The 18,508-nt window shown below is 40.6% G+C and overlaps 1 protein-coding gene across 3 annotated transcripts in view; it reads right to left on the reverse strand.

Moving 5' to 3' along the window:
- The window catches only part of pkp4 (plakophilin 4), a 77,685-nt gene that overhangs the window by 34,028 nt on the left and 25,149 nt on the right, over positions 1-18,508 (reverse strand). For all 3 annotated transcript variants that reach the window (XM_041950250.1, XM_041950249.1, XM_041950251.1), the window contains 2 exons: positions 11,170-11,282; positions 4,564-4,598 (listed from right to left, as the gene is read on the reverse strand). In XM_041950250.1, the coding sequence (XP_041806184.1) occupies positions 4,564-4,598; positions 11,170-11,282 (148 nt within the window). The remainder of the gene's footprint in view (positions 1-4,563; positions 4,599-11,169; positions 11,283-18,508) is intronic.

Consider the following 18,508-nt stretch of genomic DNA (forward strand, 5'->3'; position numbering starts at 1 on the left):
AAGTCACTTCAACTGTGAATACAGCCATGCCCCAAATAGTTTCGCTGCTTTTAACACTTCCCTGCACCCACCCCTCTCTTCATGCTTGACAACAACCAGTGTGGCAAACAGGAACTGGAATTAGCCCTCTAATGTCCCTGTGCACAATGTTTCTCCATAATCACAATCTAGTTAAACGTGACCAGTGTCAATGGGTTACTCTGCAATCACCAGAACAATAGGCAGCAAGTGGAGGGGAACAGGGAGGCAAACACTGGCAGCCAGGGTCTGTCAAATCCTGCCCGGTTAGCTGGTGTGAGAATTGAGCCCCCGTGAAGAAGGCGCCTTGCTGCCCAAGCTGACCTGTTGAATAAATCTATTGACACATAGGCCTAGTGCGTTTGACAACCCGGCACCTTGCACCGCCACCTCTGGTGATCTCAGGGTGTTTGCCCATTTACAGATAGGACTCAAGCGGGTCTCGAGTCAGGCTGTCAGAATACACATTGTGCATGGCCTGTTGTGCCGGTACGGCGGCTCCAGTGAGTCCTGTCCCTATCAAACATCCTCACTATTTGCCAATTGTGTCACGTTCAACAGTGCTGCTATTTGTGATTCAAGACATAACCCTGTTCAAAATAACAACCTCATAAATATAAAGTTTCAGTTTCTGTTTAGACTTGCGTTGTTTCTTGCTCACTGACTGTCTCTTTCTTTGTCTTTCTTTTGTTTGGATTTTTAACAAAATGGCAAGAGATTTATGTGTACCCTTTTTTTAGGAGTCCATTAATCATTACATTTACATTTTATTCCTTTTCTAATTTTATATATATTGCTGGGACTAAATTCGTGAAGGAATTGACAAAGTTAACATTTTTCCAATGGAAGGGATTTTCTGAATTCATGCATGTAATGCATTTGTAATTCAGCCAATAAAACCAAAGCATTACAGTTAGACTTAATTATACTTTTGTAAATCTTGACAGAATCATATGACATTCTGTCAGCGAAACAGTGCAAGTGTTTGAAAACAGCCTAGTTAAGAAATGTAGGCTACATTAGTGTCATGTCAATACCAAACCTGCTGTGCTGCCGCATTTGAACTAAGTTTTGTTCATGCTAGAGATGCTGTCTGAATGTGGTCCAACCCCAATGTGATACAAGAGACACATTAAAGTATTTACAGTACAACATTTCTATGAGATCAAATTTTTATGTCCTTCAAACATAAGTAATAACATTACTGAACAAGTCTTTTGTCTCCTTCCATTCTGGCAGTGACTCCATGTCTGGCGCACAGCGTGTCGTTTCAGACCACAGGGTTTTTATACTGAGCCTTGACCCTGTTTGATAAATGAGATGCCAAAAAGCCAGAACAGTGGAGGAACAGGAAGATAGGGAGACAGCAAGACAGAGAGAGACAGAAGCCCCTTTTTTCTTCACACATTGAAGATGGATCATCACTGGCTTTGAATATCCATGTATGGCAGGGGGTTCTGGCATTCACACTTAGGTCTCATATGTGATGATTTAATGTTGTCAGAGTTGTTGAAGAGAGTTGTCTGTTCTCACACAGGTCGCCTCTGTGATTAATTTTAACACGTATTTTGCACTTGCTCTTGCTTTGATAACCCTGGTTGTTTAAGCACCTGATGGCCCCAATAGTATGTGTTGTCTATTATTATTACATATTGTAACTAGAGTACTAATGCCCAGACGCATCTACATCTATAAGAGTTTTATTCCCATTTCCCTCCCTCACATGCTGTTTCAAAGTTACCTCTCTGTGAGCTGGATTCACAAGATCACATAAGATCGCACAAGATCCTGTGAGCCGTGAAGCCATTTTGCCAGGCTTCAGGTTATGCGCTTGTGGCTAAACCAGAGTCATCTGGACCAATCAGCATTCTCTGAGGAACTACAGGCATCTATGGGCGTGGTTTAGGTGTGATGGTGATGACAGCAGGAAGTGACTGTTCATTCAAAAGCAACAACGGCGGCTCTTAAAGAGGTCAGCGTAGATGCTGCTATAGCATGAGTTATATCAGAACTGCAGAGTATTTCTTTACTGCGAGAAGACAAAAAAACTAGCACTGACGGCTTGACTGACTGGCTTCAGCAAGAATTTCGCTCTCCGACTATGTCATATGGTTTGTTGATCTGATTGACTGAAGTTAGCCCGTGACAGACGGTGACAGACAGATGGTTCATCCAATCACCTGCCAAGTATTTTCTGACACTGCGCCCCCTTCCTAAACAGTTTCCATGGATGGTTAATTTTGTGTTTTACTGGATTTAAAGAGCGACTTTTAGGTTGCTGCCATCAGTTAATGAATGTGTATGAAAATTATGTGAATTTCCAAAAAGATATCTCTATAGAAACTACAGCGACATTTGGACTTGTTTTTGTTTGTTTTCATGTCCACATTAAAATTGTGAAACTGGACATGACTTCACATAATGGAGAGAGGCCAGACAGGGTCAAGTTAACTAACAATAAATGTGGATTGTAATACTAATTTTGGTTGAAAATGTTGAAAATACATATTCATAAGCATATAAAAGACCACAGCCTTATAGTTTCATGTCTGTTATGCATCCAAGGAGCTGGGAAAAAGAAGGAGTAAGGAGTAATAATCGCCATCAGTGAGAAATTGAGCTGTGCTGTCAGGAGAACCAGTGGAGAGCAGTGGAGGCAGGTGTCTTGGTGAGTGACTGATGAGAGCTACTAAAACTTATCTCCGATGTTTCACTTCACAATGTGGTAAAGTTTGCAATCATATATCATTCAGTATCAAACTTAGAAGTGGTTGGCTTTTCTTTCTTTGACTTTCTGCTATTATGGCTTGTAAAAAACATGTAAAACGATGTATTCATTTTCCAATGCATAATTTCAATGAAACCTAAAGTATAAATTCAGTAAGAAATTCAACCTACAAATTGCTCTTTAAAAATGATGAAGAGTCAGTAGACTCCTCTATGTAAAAGGGTTATTACAAAAAATCCAGAGCATGCATATCGCAGTGGTTTTTATTAAAAATGACATGAGGTCAAGTCTTTTAGAACATGATCCTGACATGTTAAACTGTCATGTCTGAAAAAGAAAAAGCAGCTAAACAGAAAGAGACAGGGGACAGAAACAGAAGCAGAGAGAAAGATTTCATACTGGCGTGTTTGTCTTCTACTCTCGGTGGACATGAGGTGTGACTGCATTGACATTTCCTGGGGCAAAAAGGCTTGTTTCCACAGTAACACTTCTATCTCAAACTCTCAGACATTGGAGACGTACGGTGGCTCACGGGGCCTCCCAGACAAACGTGGCCCATTATGCTCTGCGCCACACATCTAGACTTTAATTCATTCGGACTGGAAAAAGTACATTACCACATCTGACTATCATTTATCATCTAAGGTACAATGAGAAATCAATTCAAAGCAAAACAGTGATTGTGATTAGTCCCCGGCTCTGTTCAAACACTAATGAAATGCATTCAGCAAGGAAATGGGGAGTGGGCAACAAATGAGAAAAGCGTGTAGCATTAATATTCCCAGTGCATATGTACAACTATAACCTCCCGTGGGCTCTTCTGACGGGATCGACAATAAAAGATTAATGACCATTGCAGAAATTCACTAAGTTCCACTACGCAATTAATAAGCCATGAAATACATTAGTATATTCAATTCATTATCTGTTCTCTGCTGAAGATCCTTCCAAGGATGTGGACTAAACACACACAGACCAAAGGGGTCTGAGAGAGATCCTTCTGCTCCCCCATCACCGGTGGTGTGTGTGTGTGTGTGTGTGTGTGTGTGTGTGCAGAAATAGCTCAGATAAATATTAAAACAAGCATATGCCTTAGGCTGTCCATTATTGGGAGCTTGGCTTGGTTGAAAAGGCTCATGTTTGCAATGATTATTGCGGAAATGTAAAACATGTCTGTGTGTGCGTGCACGCACACACACACACACTTCAGTCAATATTATATCATAATTCAAGAGCACTTAGCTGAGCAGTTACGCCTTACTTACGTTACATTTGTCACTGTTTTATCACCATAATACTGAACAGAGCTGTCTAGTCCACTGTCACTTAGAGTGGACCTTATAAGGTAAAACCAAAATATGTAAGCGGATGGGTATTTATGGTGGTTACTGACCACTGACTTTTGGTTTTAATCTGGGTCAAACAGGAATAGAAACTAATGAATACTTTGAGAATGTAAGCCAGCTTTATACAAAAGATACAGAGAAAAGGGTTTCTTCAACCACATAGTGAGAAAATAAGTCCATGTATTTTGTGTCCCACAGAAAGTAGGTGGCCTTGTGACCCATTATCTTACAGTAAAACTTAATGGAGTGAGCAGTAATTTGCTGTTCCACGTTAACGGTTTGACAAATACTGCAGCGAGCGCAATTCTGTGGTTACTTCAGGTCTAGGTACAGGGTGAGATGGAGGTTATGTTTGCCTCAATGCTCCAAGCAATGACATGAAATGTGTTCTGAATGCATGTACACAGGGTAAACATGAAAAGAAGGAAGAGGGATAGCTATCCAATCATTTTAGTTTTTCAGTTGACATACCTGCAGTCCTCCAAGGCAGGGACTTCTCAGATGAGCTGCATGAGGGGAAAACAGGAGATAAAAAAATGAATACATGCAGTACAAACCAGACACACCACAGTGAAATACGAGTGAAATCATCTGGAAGAGACATGTTGAGACCCCATATACACTTTCCTTGGGCTTTTCACAACAGGGTCACCGATAGTAATCACTGTGTTTGAGATAAAACAGCTAGCGGGTCAGAGTATACCGCCTAAGTGCAGATTTAATGTTTACAACTCAGATGTAAAGTCCATTGCTGTCATCTGTGTTTATCAAGGCCTAAAGGTGCCTTTGGTGACAGCTAGTGTTTTGTTTGAGGACCCATCAAAAACTATAAATGTGGGACTGGAAGCTGTTTTTCACATGCAGCGTTAATAAACACGCCAAGCCAGAAAGTACAAAAGGCCAGGGGATGGGAGATATCCTGATGGGAGCTGAAACTGAGCACAGACAAGCGAGGCAAGCTACTAGAGGAAATCAGGAGTGATCATACAGTAGATTTGCACACACTCAGTGTACAAGCTCACAGCGTGCTGACATCCTAACATAATCCTGACATACATGCCAGTGAAAAGTGCAGCACAGAGAGAATCTCACGGAGACGCTCCGTCTCTGGAGAATAATGCAGGGAAGAGAATAATGGTCCAGCCAGAGAGCGATCGCGGTTTGTGACTATTACTCAGCCACAACCACTGAGGATACCAAGCAGCAAAAACAGAAAGGATCTCGTGACAGTGCGTGCTGATTGATGATGAACTGTTCTAGATCAGTGGATGAAGGATCACACTTAATAGTGAGAGCAGTAGAGCTTCAGACCAAGCCGGCAGAAACCAATAGCACACATCTGGAAAAGATCCCAAATGAATTTTCAGAATCTGCATATAAATAATTTAAATAAATAAATAAATAATGTAGATATTCTTTTTTGTGCAATACTTTTTAATTACTACTGTTTACTATTTTGATATTTTATTATTATGTATATAATCTTTTTACTGCTCGCTATTTTGATATTTTATTATGTATAGTTTGCTCTTTATAGTCTTATTTCAGAATTTTTAACTTATTTCCCTGTGTGTAATGCTGCTGCTGCTGCACTGCAATTTCCCAGCTTGGGATAAATGGGATAAATAAAGTATATCTATCTATCTATCTATCTATCTATCTATCTATCTATCTATCTATCTATCTATATCTATATCTATATATATATATATTGTCACCAGCTTTTAATTGCCCTACTGCGCTCTTGATCTCATTTGGAGGATGTCCAAGGCCTCACAACCGCTATGAAACGTGCCTGTGATGTTTTTGTCTGTGGTTTTCGAGTGGGCTCCCTCGCGTCACTGACTCCTCTTTCGCTGTACACATTGTTTTGAGTTGGGTGGCAAGGGAAATGTGAGATGTCATCGGACAAAGCATCACATCACAGGCATTTTGGCCTGAGGTTTCAGGTCCCAACAGTAGAAGAGCTACAAGGAAAATGCACATTTCAGCATTTACCTGGAGTTTTTCTGGTCAACCCACTGATACTGGAAGTATCCCATCCCCCCCAAACAGTCGAGCAAGCTGTGGGAAGAATTGTTTTTGCTGCCATTGCTTCATGGTAGACAAAATAGGTCTGCTTTGAAAACTATATAGCTGGAGTTATAGCGAAAGGGGTTAATGGGAGTTGTGCCACTGATACCAGTGGTGTAGGTCTTGATTGAGAGTTGGATTTCACCTGATGATATCACCATCACAGTGCTAGATGCTTGGATTGTGAATAATCAGGAGGTATCATGCTTACATTGTATTTCCCAATGTAGCTGTGTTTACATTCGTTCATTTACTATGTGATAAAAAGCGACTACTCACATACTCAGAACTGAAGTCGTATCCAGGTAACTTGATGTTATTTTGCCGCGTCTCATTACTGAATAAGACCGCTGTACAATGTGTTTATGTTCATTCAGTTGTAGAGAGCGCTAATCTTGGTGCACAGTGTAATCATTTTGCTAGATGTGTTGCTGAAAAGGAGGAGATTACTGAGTCTCTTCTCAACTTCCTTCATGTTATTTTTGCTGTATGTATGTATGTACCTATGAATATATGTCCTGAAGGGAAGGGAAAGCTGTCGAATTTCTCAGAGCCATTTTTCCAAGGCTGGTTTTAATGACAGACAGAGGCCAAACAGGAGACCTTGGAACAATGTTCCAACCCTTCTCTTTTTAATATCCTCTATTTGCTGGTCATTCCTATCAAACGCCTGATGTTGCAACTGCTGCTATTTTTCCATCTAAGGTGACACTCAATGAGCTTTAAGAAGCATGGCTCTCAGAATTTTAATGAGTACGCAGGCAATTAAAAAGAGGAAGTTGGGTGAGTTGTGCTCCAGTGAACCATGGCAGATGAAGTAGAAGAATGGCTACTATAATGATGATGCGCCATGCGTATTGCATGCCGACCGGCTGGCTGGGTGAAGGCAGAGTAAAGTGATTGTAAAACTGCCGATGCTGATAAACAACAGGCCTACACTTTATTTCCCATCAAACCCTTTGGCTGAGTGGAAGTCACATCTTTTAGGATTTTTTGCCAGAGGTCAAGTTTGATGACCACCCTCTGTATGCTTTTAGAGTAGAAGGGAGTGGTCAGCTCTGGAGGTCTCATGAAATGTAATGACTCCCATCAGAACCTTTAAGTGTGCTGTCACCTCTGCTGTCCTCCTGCTGAGCTATTGAGCCAAGCAGTGTGACCTCAATGTTTAAAGCTAATTTCCATTCACACACAAATGTTTAGTGACAGCCATTTTACTTGTCCTTCTCTGGATTTAAAAAAGGTGTGAAAACGGTGTTACATGTTTTCTTTATACAGTCCCGAGGGGGTAGTGGATGGCTACTGATCCCCCAGTGTGAAAAGTGACTGCGTTTACATGTATTTGTGTCTTTGGGATTGTGTGATTATGTCTTTGACAAAAACCTGATTTCTGAAACATGCATTGGAAACTTGGATCATTATGAGAAATGGAAAAGAAGAAACCTGGATAGCATAGGCACATTTCTGCTGGTGAGACCTGATTTTATACATATTACTTCTGATGGGTGTATCCATTTGCATGCAAAAGTCCCATGACTCCGAAAGTACAGGCATCTCTATGGCTACAGTGAGTTAAGGTCAAAGGAGACTACTTTTGGGGCTGTATCCAAAATAATTAAATCCAAACTCTAAATTTAACTGAAACGGAAAATATATAGATTTTTCTGCTCCAACTAAAAGCATAAGCAAAATAAATCAGGATGCACTGCTGAGCAGCGGGGGGCAGTGTGAAAACGGTCTAAGTCAGACCAAATGTTCAAAATCAACTGCGGCTTCATATCACTTAACGGGTAATCATGTCCCCTTGTGACTGAACTGTCCCAGGAGCTAAACCCAGGAATTAAATCAGGAACTGCTAGTCCTCCTGCAAATTCCTGTTTGCCTTTTCTTCGCATCTGAAGAATTGTGAAGATCAGGCGAGTTACAGACACACTGATGTTCTTTTGAGTTTACTGTTGCACCAGTCACACTACAGACATGCAGGGGTAGAAGGGGATCCTGAAAACACCAGCTGATTACGTAGCAACAGTGCTGTGTGTTTAATGGTGATTGATTATTGCTTAAACAAACAACATTATAGCATCCACAAAAATAGCCAGAGATTTTCACCCTTAATTTTCACATTAGTAGCAACTAGTGCTTAAGTACTGCTTAAAAAAAGCTGTGCAGAGGCTAAAAAAAGAGGCTTGTGACTGAACACTAAACAACAATTTCCTTTCAGATAAGTCCTGGTTAATAGAAAGTGCAGTCCTACGCCTGTAACAGAGACTTTTTGGCAGGGAGGGAACTAAATGTAGGCCTGGTTCTTTGGTCAAAAGCAAAGTAGCCTGAGTTCCAAACATGTTTCTTCAAAGGTTCTTTAAGTTGAATAGTAGGCATTTTACAGCATACCATGGGCATCAATAGATGTCTAAAAAAAAAAAAAAAAACAGGAGAAAATTAGCCCCTGCCCCCCTTTTAAAACCCTAGCACCAGTCAGAACAGCCACATCTAATGTTGACATAAGATTTTTTCTGTTTTTAACAAAATACTGCTCTTACTCATAAGTTAAGTAAATTTACAACACAGAGAGGAGCAGATAAACAGGCAAGGCTTCTTACTGAAATTATATATCCATTCTAAAAAGAATGAATAATGCAGGGAAATAAGAAATAAAGCCAGTCTCTAATAATATAGATTTATACCAAGGTCACTGCCAATACATGAGGAATTAAATACAACACAGACCTTCTTCAGGCTCTATGAAATAAGCTTAAAAAAAGGAAAAAATAAAAGGTGCGATTCAATGCTGGTCCTCCACTCAATATCAATAGACTGATGTTGCCGAGCCACCCAGCTGCCAATGATGAGCCACTGAGTTAAGTTTGAAATTTGATTTTTATTGTGAATGGCATTTAAAAAAAGCTTTATATTTGAGACAGTCATCAGATTTAGTATAAAAAGATTACTTGGCCTAGCTCTATCTTTTATTCTAAAATGAATCTCGATGCCACTCAGTGTGTTAAATGTTAAATGTGTGTGAGTGGCTGCAGCACAACCACAGGAAAGTAAGTGTGTCACTTACATCTCTAAAAATGATCATACATTAAAATTGTGGTCTAAAATACGGTACTTTTAAAGAGGAAATGAAAGTAAACAGCCTGACTGAATATTTTCACAGAGCTGTTGTCCAGACCTTTTTGGTAGCACTTGAAGCTGCTCTATACCTGCACCTCTCTAAAAAAGGAGAAAGGGGAAATGGACACTCTTACTCTTGAGTACTGCAATTTGCTGGTAGCTGGTGGGTGCCTTTTTGCAGGTATGCAGGCTGGAGTGCAAGAATGCATCGTGTAAGGGCACAGGGCTTATTATCACAAAGCCAGAAGAGGCCTCAGAGAGCCATTATAGCCTCGGCTGAACCACCAAGCGACAACCAAGTGTCATGTATCCGGATATATCCCAATTGTATCATGATCCATTTTAACAAATGCAGCTCAAACCGGGCATCAGACTGCTTGCTGCAGTTTGGGTGATGGTCAAGCCTCCAATATGTCAGCAGAGTAATCAAAACCTTTTACAGAACTATTAATATAATACGCCAGAGTCCTTTATTTCAAGAATTATCCACTGTGAGGGAATGATAGGGAAAAAAGATGGAAACTATGTAACTGCAAAGGAGTTACTGTTTAATTTGAAGTACAGGTTCCCAATCAGGTCTCACGCTCTGATCTATCTGTGAAGACCTCTAAGCAATAATCTTATTTTCAAATCATAAACTAATCAGATAACTACAACAGTTTTATGTTTAACGGTTGGTTAATCTTAAGTAAAATACCCACATAATACAGCACAATGCTGTGCCATCAGAACTGCGGGCCCCGACTGGAGCAAATAAGCAAAAGCAACAAAGAACCATCATGTTCATTTTCCTGAAAAATCTGACCATTAAGCAATCTCTTAAATGTCACAGTCTATTAACCTCCACTGTAATTTCCCTTGCCGCTTTAAGGAATTACATTTTTACCAGACCTGAAAGATGGTCCTCATATTAATTGCTCAGTAAGTGCATGAATGTTACAACACACAAAGACATATTTCAAACCACCTTACTATAACTTTGTAAGACTTTCAATGTAAAATACAGACGAGCATATCAGGGTTAGGTCTATCTCAATTCTTTTAACCTTGATATTTTATTATTCTGCAGTACTTTATTAGCTGTCCAATACCAGTGCTGATTTTTACTGCTGTTATGGGTCAGTACCAATAGCATTCCTGTATATCTCTGCACCCTGACATCTCCTGCTTCTTCCACAAACGACATTAAGGTAAACCATCAAAGCCGTACGATAATAGAAGACTAGTGTCAACCCTTCTTCACAGCGGGTCTGTGAAGCCCACTGGGATATTGTACGCGGTATTGAGCTGTACAAATGAACCTGACATGTCTGAGCCACAGCAGACAGGACAGAATGTGCGGTCACTGAGGTGTGATGATCAGGCAGCCTAGTGCCGTAGCTGATGAAGTGGGAATGAGTTCCCAGAACAAACTCAGAAGCTCCATACTCCTTCCACACTGACAGCAGCGCTTCACTGAGCAAACAACACTCCACTATCATGCACATTCACAAACACATACACATGCTGTCACTGATAAACATAGGCTTAATATTTTGCCCACGAAGTCGGTTCTATATATTTTCATTTCAGCTTAACTTAAAAGTGACGTGAGTCTTAAGACAGGAAAAAATTCTGCACTGATGTGACTGTATTTCTGAAGAGCTTAGATAACACTGGAGAAATTCTGTCTATTTCAAAGTGAGAAACAGGAGGGTAAAATGTTTAGATTTATGGTCCAATCAGATTTCAGCCCACTGGGTTGCTCCATCACTATGCCATAAGGTTACACTATGGAATATGGCCACTGCTGTGAAGGATGAAAAAGCCATGTGTTGGATTGTGGCTCTGTGTGTGTGTGTGTGTGTGTGTGTGTGTGTGCGCGCGCGCGTGTGTGTATCCTCTCATTACCTGCTGCTACCAGCGCCTGGTGACTCGGCCCCGAGTCTGCATCTTTCCAGCTGACTGGCCACAATCTGCCTCTCCACTTCCAGCTCCCTGGTTAGCCGCTCAAACTGGAGCTCCTGCAAATAAACACACAAAAAAAACAACAAAAAAGTCATGGGACTGAGGGTCAGAGAGAGCTTTTCGTACTTTTATTGACAGATATGACAAATTTGAAGTCAAAATGAGGGAGGCAGTTTGCTCCAGTGTTGTGCTTCATCATGGCCTGTATGCCAATAATGACACAAAACAGAAGCTTAAGGCACTGCAAACAAGCATATTCCACTTAGAAATGTTTGCTCAGAAGTGGCTTAAAAAAATAGGTACTATGTACATTCCCACACACAAACTTAGGCGTACACACCACACACAAGCTATACGGTACTGCCATTTTTCCAGCCCACACAGAGATAAGAACCACTTCAGTGGGTGATATTTAGCCTTGGTGGCACTGTTCCTATGGGAGTCGAGTAGAAATCGGCATTTGACTAATTATCTAGCCTGAGCGGTGCTGTTACTTCACAGCTCTCTAGCTTCAAGGACTGCATCATGACACTTACAAGACATGCACGGGGTCTTTTGTACACAGAAAATGATTGCTCATGATAAAACTCGTCTGCACGCATACACACACACACTTGCATACCTTAGGAATACCTTTTTACTCACCCACATCACTACCATGGCAGTATAGAGAGTATCTGCACTCCTGCACCAACACTTATGTTCTTGCGAAAAGGCCTTGCTCACCATAACTCTATGTACAGATGGCAGGATTGTCGCCTTGCTATCCTTAGTTGTCCCTTGTAATGTCCATTATCATGGTCAATTACATTCACAGCCAGCTGCATACACACACACAGCCACACGCATACACACACACCGGCTCTCAGCTTCTTTTGTGACTTGTCTGAGGAAGTTCAGACAGTCTATGGCACTTAGACCAGCCTACTTTTCACACCTACTCTCAAATGTTCCCTGAGGGCGCATTGAAATTTCCCTTCATATTGTAGACATGCTTTACCCACCCCTCCCCCAAACTATTGCTTGATACCCTCCATTTTCTCTCCTCTCCTCTTCCTTAGTTGAAGATATGTGAAGCTTGCAGTGAGAGGGAGCATGCAGGAGGGAAAAACTGCCAAGTCCTATTTCCTTACTATAATGACATTTTTTTTTTTTCATGTGGCTGGGATACCCGTGCAGTGCCACAACCAACCCCGATTATATCTTGAGCTGATAAACCTTTATTTATACCAAAGAAAATGTTTGTGCCCCAGATGCTTCATATAGGTGGTGAAATGAACATATGCATATTACAGATACATGTCAACAATATAGAAGGACAGCATGGTATGGAGGTTATTGTTCACCTTCATGATGTGGTGATGGTTGTGTTGGCTTGCACAAATGACAGTAAAAGCCTGCACCTCACAGTGGCTATATTCTCTGGTATCGTTCCCCTTTTGCAATATTCAAACCCAATCCACTGACAAAATAATACAGAATATGTCCACATCTTGTTGTGTAAACCAGTTTTTACTGAACAATAGTGCAGCTAACAAAACACCACAAATCTTCATGACAGATAAAATGCATTTCCTCAAGCTGTTTCTCAATAAAAGCTTCCTAGGGGTTCCTGGTGGAAAGATTTAAATGATAAAAAGCAGCAAAAAAACATGTAGTTTGCATTAGCAGCATATTAACACAATGAATAGGTGGTGATGCTGATATCAGTTTCAAATTATGAAGAGGAAACACAGACAGTAAACTCCAAATTAATTCAGTTACAAGCTTAAAAAATGCCTTTTCTACTAATGTTTAGTCAGATTTGGGGCTGGCCTATGTGGCTGCAATGCCTTCAAAAACATTGGTAGGAAACAGTTAAAGAAAAAAACTGAACTATTTCTGTAAATGTCATGTTTGATTACATATAACTTCAGTCCTCCAACATAATTGGTCTTTGAGCTGCTACTGTTAAGCAGTGCAATTCCCCTGCACACCAAAAAAATTGAGCATATAAAATTTGAACTTTCAGATCATTATCCCAATCCCTTTATCGCTGAGCACATGCCAGCGTTAAGAGGCACATTCCACAGCAGGGATCATCCTAACGTCTGCTTATTCCTGATACAAAAACACACCTACAGGAGTGCAGATACACCTCAGGAGCAGGACAGAGATAGATTGGCCACAACGCTGATTTAGTTACAAAAAGAAATGAGCCATCAATCATCTGTGTGACACATAACCCTACTGAGAGATTTAGACAAATGAAAATTGCCAATTGCAACCTTTCATGTCAACGAATCATTCGATTTCCCATTATTACTTTTCTGAGACAGATGTGACTCAGTATAAATAGTCAAAACTCAAAATATTTAAATGTACTTTGACACTATGAATGCGCAGATTGTGAAGGGAAGGAGAACATATTCAATTCAATAAAAATTCAATCAACTTTCAGATCCAAACTCTTGGTCCTGCACATACTCAACCAAATCCTTCGAAAAATCCACATGGAGCCTGAAGGTCACAGACAATACGGCCAGTCCTCTCACTAAGCCCCACAACTGAACCCTTCTAAGTGAAAGACAATTTGGTAATGCAAGTCGGAGGATTGTTCCCTACAAGAGACGGTCAAAGGATTGAACTATTATGACACCATTTTTGCACACACACAAAGATGGCTGTATCTTGAATGCATTTACGGGGCCAGAAGTGGCGACTGCTAGACGCACAGACTGCAACTTCACAGAGAAAACACAGGATAAGAGTTAAGGTTAGGCTTTGGAAGTATGAGAGAGAGAAAGAGGATTAAGACTAACTGTTGCTTATTACAAATCTAGAATTACTCCTAGAATTACTATTAGTGTGCGATTCTGCCACCAATATGCAACAGAGAGAACATAAGGTCGAAGTGACAAAGTGGTCAAAGGGTAGAAAAGAGAGAGAGGGAGAACATTTCTAACATTCAAACATTAATATACAGCTCAGTCCTGCTATATGGTAGTTTCAGAAAGAACACTAGGTCATACACATGACTGTAAATGGGATTAATACAGTATAAATCCACACTGAAATACATATGCATTTTCAGCCATGCCCACACAAACACCCATCTGTACACCTAAAAGATGAAATTCATCTTGTATATGTAAAGTTTACTGAGTTTCAGTGTGCGTGTCACATATGAATATGTAGCAGATGCTTATGGAACAAAGATTAAACATACGGTGACAGACAGACCAAACTGTTTTGCTTACTGTCTAAATGAAGACAGAGATTTCCTGCTCCTGCAAATGTCACTATTCTTGGCCCACCATTCCTGTGCCTTCTTTCATTTAAGCTCATTATCCAATTGTTTTGTTTGGCAGCGCGTCACCTTCTCAAGTCCAGCAACTTCATCTTAGGCGGCACTTGTCATTATATGCAGGCACGGGAGAAATAAACTGCTATGCCTTTCTTAATGCCTCACATAAAAAGTTGGCCTTGAGTCCTGCTGATTAGATGGTCTGTGATCTTGATCAAGCACAGCAGAGAGAGACATCTGCTGCAGACATATGGCACAGAGGTCTGCCACTGCTGATATTCAGAGCTGCCCCAAGCCTATAGCAGGCGGGCATCCTGCCTGCATGCCCAGCACAACCCTGCAGTTTTCTTACAACCCCGATTCCAAAAGAGTTTGTGTAAAAAACAGAATGTGATAACTTGCCCATATTTAATGTTTTAACTCATCCACTACATTGATTTTTGCAAATATATGTTTGCTGGGACAAAAGACTGGGGAAGTTGTGGAATGCTCCAAAAACACCTGTTTGGAACGTTCCACAGGAAACAGGTTCACTGGACAGATGCTCACCACTTTGTGAACACATGACTGTATGAATGATATTAGTACATGGGCTCAGGAACACTTGGTTTGCTTGCGCGCAGTCTGTTTGCAGATGATTGCATTCTGTTTTAAACAGCGTTCCCAACATGTTCGAAATCTGGATTGTAGTATGGAGAGGCATGGAGCTCTGTCCTCCAGGTCTTTTCAGGTGCTTGATAAATCGGTTGCAACTCTGTTCTCAGTTGTAGAATCACTGTGCCAGTTGTATTGGTTTTTGTTATAAAGTTTTTTTCTTTAAATTGGGTTTATTATTAATTCCATCAGGGAGAATGGCTTTTGAGAAGCAGGAGGATGGAAGAATTAGGTGGCCTATTCTCTCCGATCCCATACCTAGCTATGAAACAACAATGCACCCCTTCTGTCACGCTGAGTTTACTGGCCTCTCAGGTAGCTTTGAGGATTACTGCCATGCCTCTTTACTCTGTCATCCTTAGGCTTTCCCTTGGGGGGAGGGGAAAAAAAAGTTTTAAAGCTTTCTTTCTCTCGCACACATCAATAGACTTTCCTTATTCCGCATGACTCATTAACACCATTATGAATATGGATCCAATATGTCCATAATTAGCTTGTGATAGCAGGGCTATGTGCCAAAACGAGCCCTGGTCTGATGAAATAGGGACAAGGATCACACTTGTAAGTAGGGCTCACATTAGCCATGGAGAGAGAGTACCCACTGCTCTGTGTAATTCATTGCAATTTCCATGCTTGGCCCCTACACAGAATGGGACACATTTATTCAGCATAACGATCAGACTGAGCATAGCAGTAATGACCATTAAAACAAGGCCTATGCTTATTTAACGGGTGTGGGCCCAGCCTTGGTCAGTACCAGGCTTAGTGTAGAAAGAGAGGACGGGGACAATGGGTGGCCAGCTTTCCTGTACCAACAAGGCCTCTAATGCTTTTATTTGCCATTACAATGAGCGTGTTGGGCCTGATCTGCCTGTAGTCCAAGAGCTGATTCAGATCCTGTCCCCTTGTGTCCTCAGACGGGCCCTAAAGAAACAGATGACACATGGCAGCAGACCACACTACCAATATACAGACTCTCTTGTCATCTTTATGGATGCTGACAATACAAGACCCATCTGAAATGCCTGAAGTGGCTTGTGCTTGCTGCTGGTTCAGCACACCACAGACTGTGCTGCTGCATACCTAGATGAGAGGGGCTTAGGCACAAATAAAACCCCAAATGTCATACAGTGATAATATCAGTCAAAAGTTTGGACACACCTTTTCATTCAGTGGTTTCTTTTACTTTTTTGAGTCTTTTATCTTTTACTCAAGCTGTTTTTGTTGTTTTTGTTGCATGGAAGTTCCAAATAAAAGAAGAGAATAATCAAATACATGGCTTGGTATGTAATTTTTAAACAATTTCTTAATTGAATTTACAGCACAATTACTCTAACAATATATGCCGTTACCGTGATATAAAACTACATATAATGCGGTAGAAGATATTGGCCGTATCGCCCACTCCTGCGTGCAGCAATGCTTGTCAAGTGTGCCTTGACTGAATAAATCGCCAACAGTGTCACAAGCAAAGCTGCCCCACACCATCACGCCTCCATGCTTCACGGTGGGAACCACACATGCACACACCACCTTCTCCTTCTAGTAAGGCACTTTTCCTCTGCAGCAGAGGTAACCCTTGGGCTTCCTTTCCTGGGGTGGTCCTCATGACAGCGAGTCTCATCACAGCATTTGATGTTTTTTCAAGACTGACTGACCTTCATGTCTTCAAATAATGATGCTGCCTTGAGTTCAACGGTTCTTGCAATAACATCGATTAATAGTTGAATATGGCTATTTATTGTATACCATCACTATCTCCACATAACACAGCTAATGGCATTAAGAGGGCAATATCTTAAATAACTATCTATTGACAAAAACACCTGTTCCAATCATTCCCAGTGATGATGACACAGGTTTTCTTTGCTAACTACATAATTCCATGTGTTCTTTAATAGTGTTGGTGTCTTCAGTATTAAGCTACAATGTGGAAAATAATAAAAATACCGAAAATACATTTAATGAGAAGGTGTGTCCAAACTTTGGAAGTCTGTATATCAACACACAGACTTACACATGCACTCTAAACAGACTGCACTACGACATGACTGGTAAATTAAACATAAAGCATACTTGAATTTAGCATCGCAGGAAGACTACACTGGCATGATCTAGCAACCAAGAAGCATCTATTGAGGTTATTTCTCATTTACCACCTTTTAAAAAATATGTGTTTTAATTTTGACCAGTTGTTTCACAAGAATCATTTAAAAGTAGAAACCCTGCAAAAGAGAGGCTGCTAAACAAAGTTTCCAACCAAGTCAAGCTCTTCAACTGCGATTGGACAGATTATCTGTGATCTGAAGTCTCTTTCACATACTAATTGGTCCACCAGCACACTCCTGCATTGTTGCTTCCCTCCCTCAAAAATTAATTTATTCACACACCCGCAGAAAATGTGTGAGCATATATTGTACCCTGCATCACACCTTGTGTGTTTTTTCTGCTCACAACTTTCAATTCTGGGAAACTTGAATACATTATCCAATACATTTTAATGCATATCTAATGTTTTGTTGGGCAGGTTTGGCTGCATGAGTGTAAGGATTGATTATGGAAAATGTTTCTCGCTTAAGTCAAAATGAAGTCTTATGATTAGAATTGCAGTCTGCTCAAACTTAAGTGATTTTCTAGGAAAAAATGGTCCCAGTATCTATTTCAAAAGGTGGATGCAAAATGATTGAGTAATTATTAAAACATCTATAGTACACCTTCCAAATCGCTCTACTTACATACTGCTGTGCACGTATATGTTCCAAACACATGTAACACACACTATTCATTTGCAGCTAGTGTGGTTTTACAGCTGTCCAAATTACTCACAAAACACATAGCATGGTCTTTGATGCCATCTACCTAACTGCCATGTTTGCACAGGAGTGCACGTTCATGTCATGTGAGATCATCATGGACACAACCTAGTTACTGAACAAATGCATCATTTCACCTGCTTCCTCCATCTAAAACATCATACATGCCACTTATATGGTTGATAGATCAGGATAATGTGATGCTGTGCTAGTGATGTGTGAAACTGTGCTTGAATATTCTTGGTTACTCAGTATATAAAAATCCAGAATAATAATTGGTATACATCATAGCAATCTTTGCCCAATCCTTGGTAGTGAGTGTCCAAATCCCACTATTAATTAAGACTTGAGATCTTATCCTTTATACAGTTCTTGCAGCCTGTGTGAGTCTGTGTTAAAGTGTGTTTTGAAAATGCTGTGATTGGGCCTGGTCCTGGAAAGGAGGGGCTGTATGTTCATTTGTGATATTAAGATCCATTTTGCATAACCAGTGCAGATGGCATTTCCGCTTAACCAAAGATGGGAATCT

Source organism: Chelmon rostratus, chromosome 13 (assembly GCF_017976325.1).
Source record: "Chelmon rostratus isolate fCheRos1 chromosome 13, fCheRos1.pri, whole genome shotgun sequence".
In the NCBI taxonomy this organism is placed as follows: Eukaryota; Metazoa; Chordata; class Actinopteri; order Chaetodontiformes; family Chaetodontidae; genus Chelmon; species Chelmon rostratus.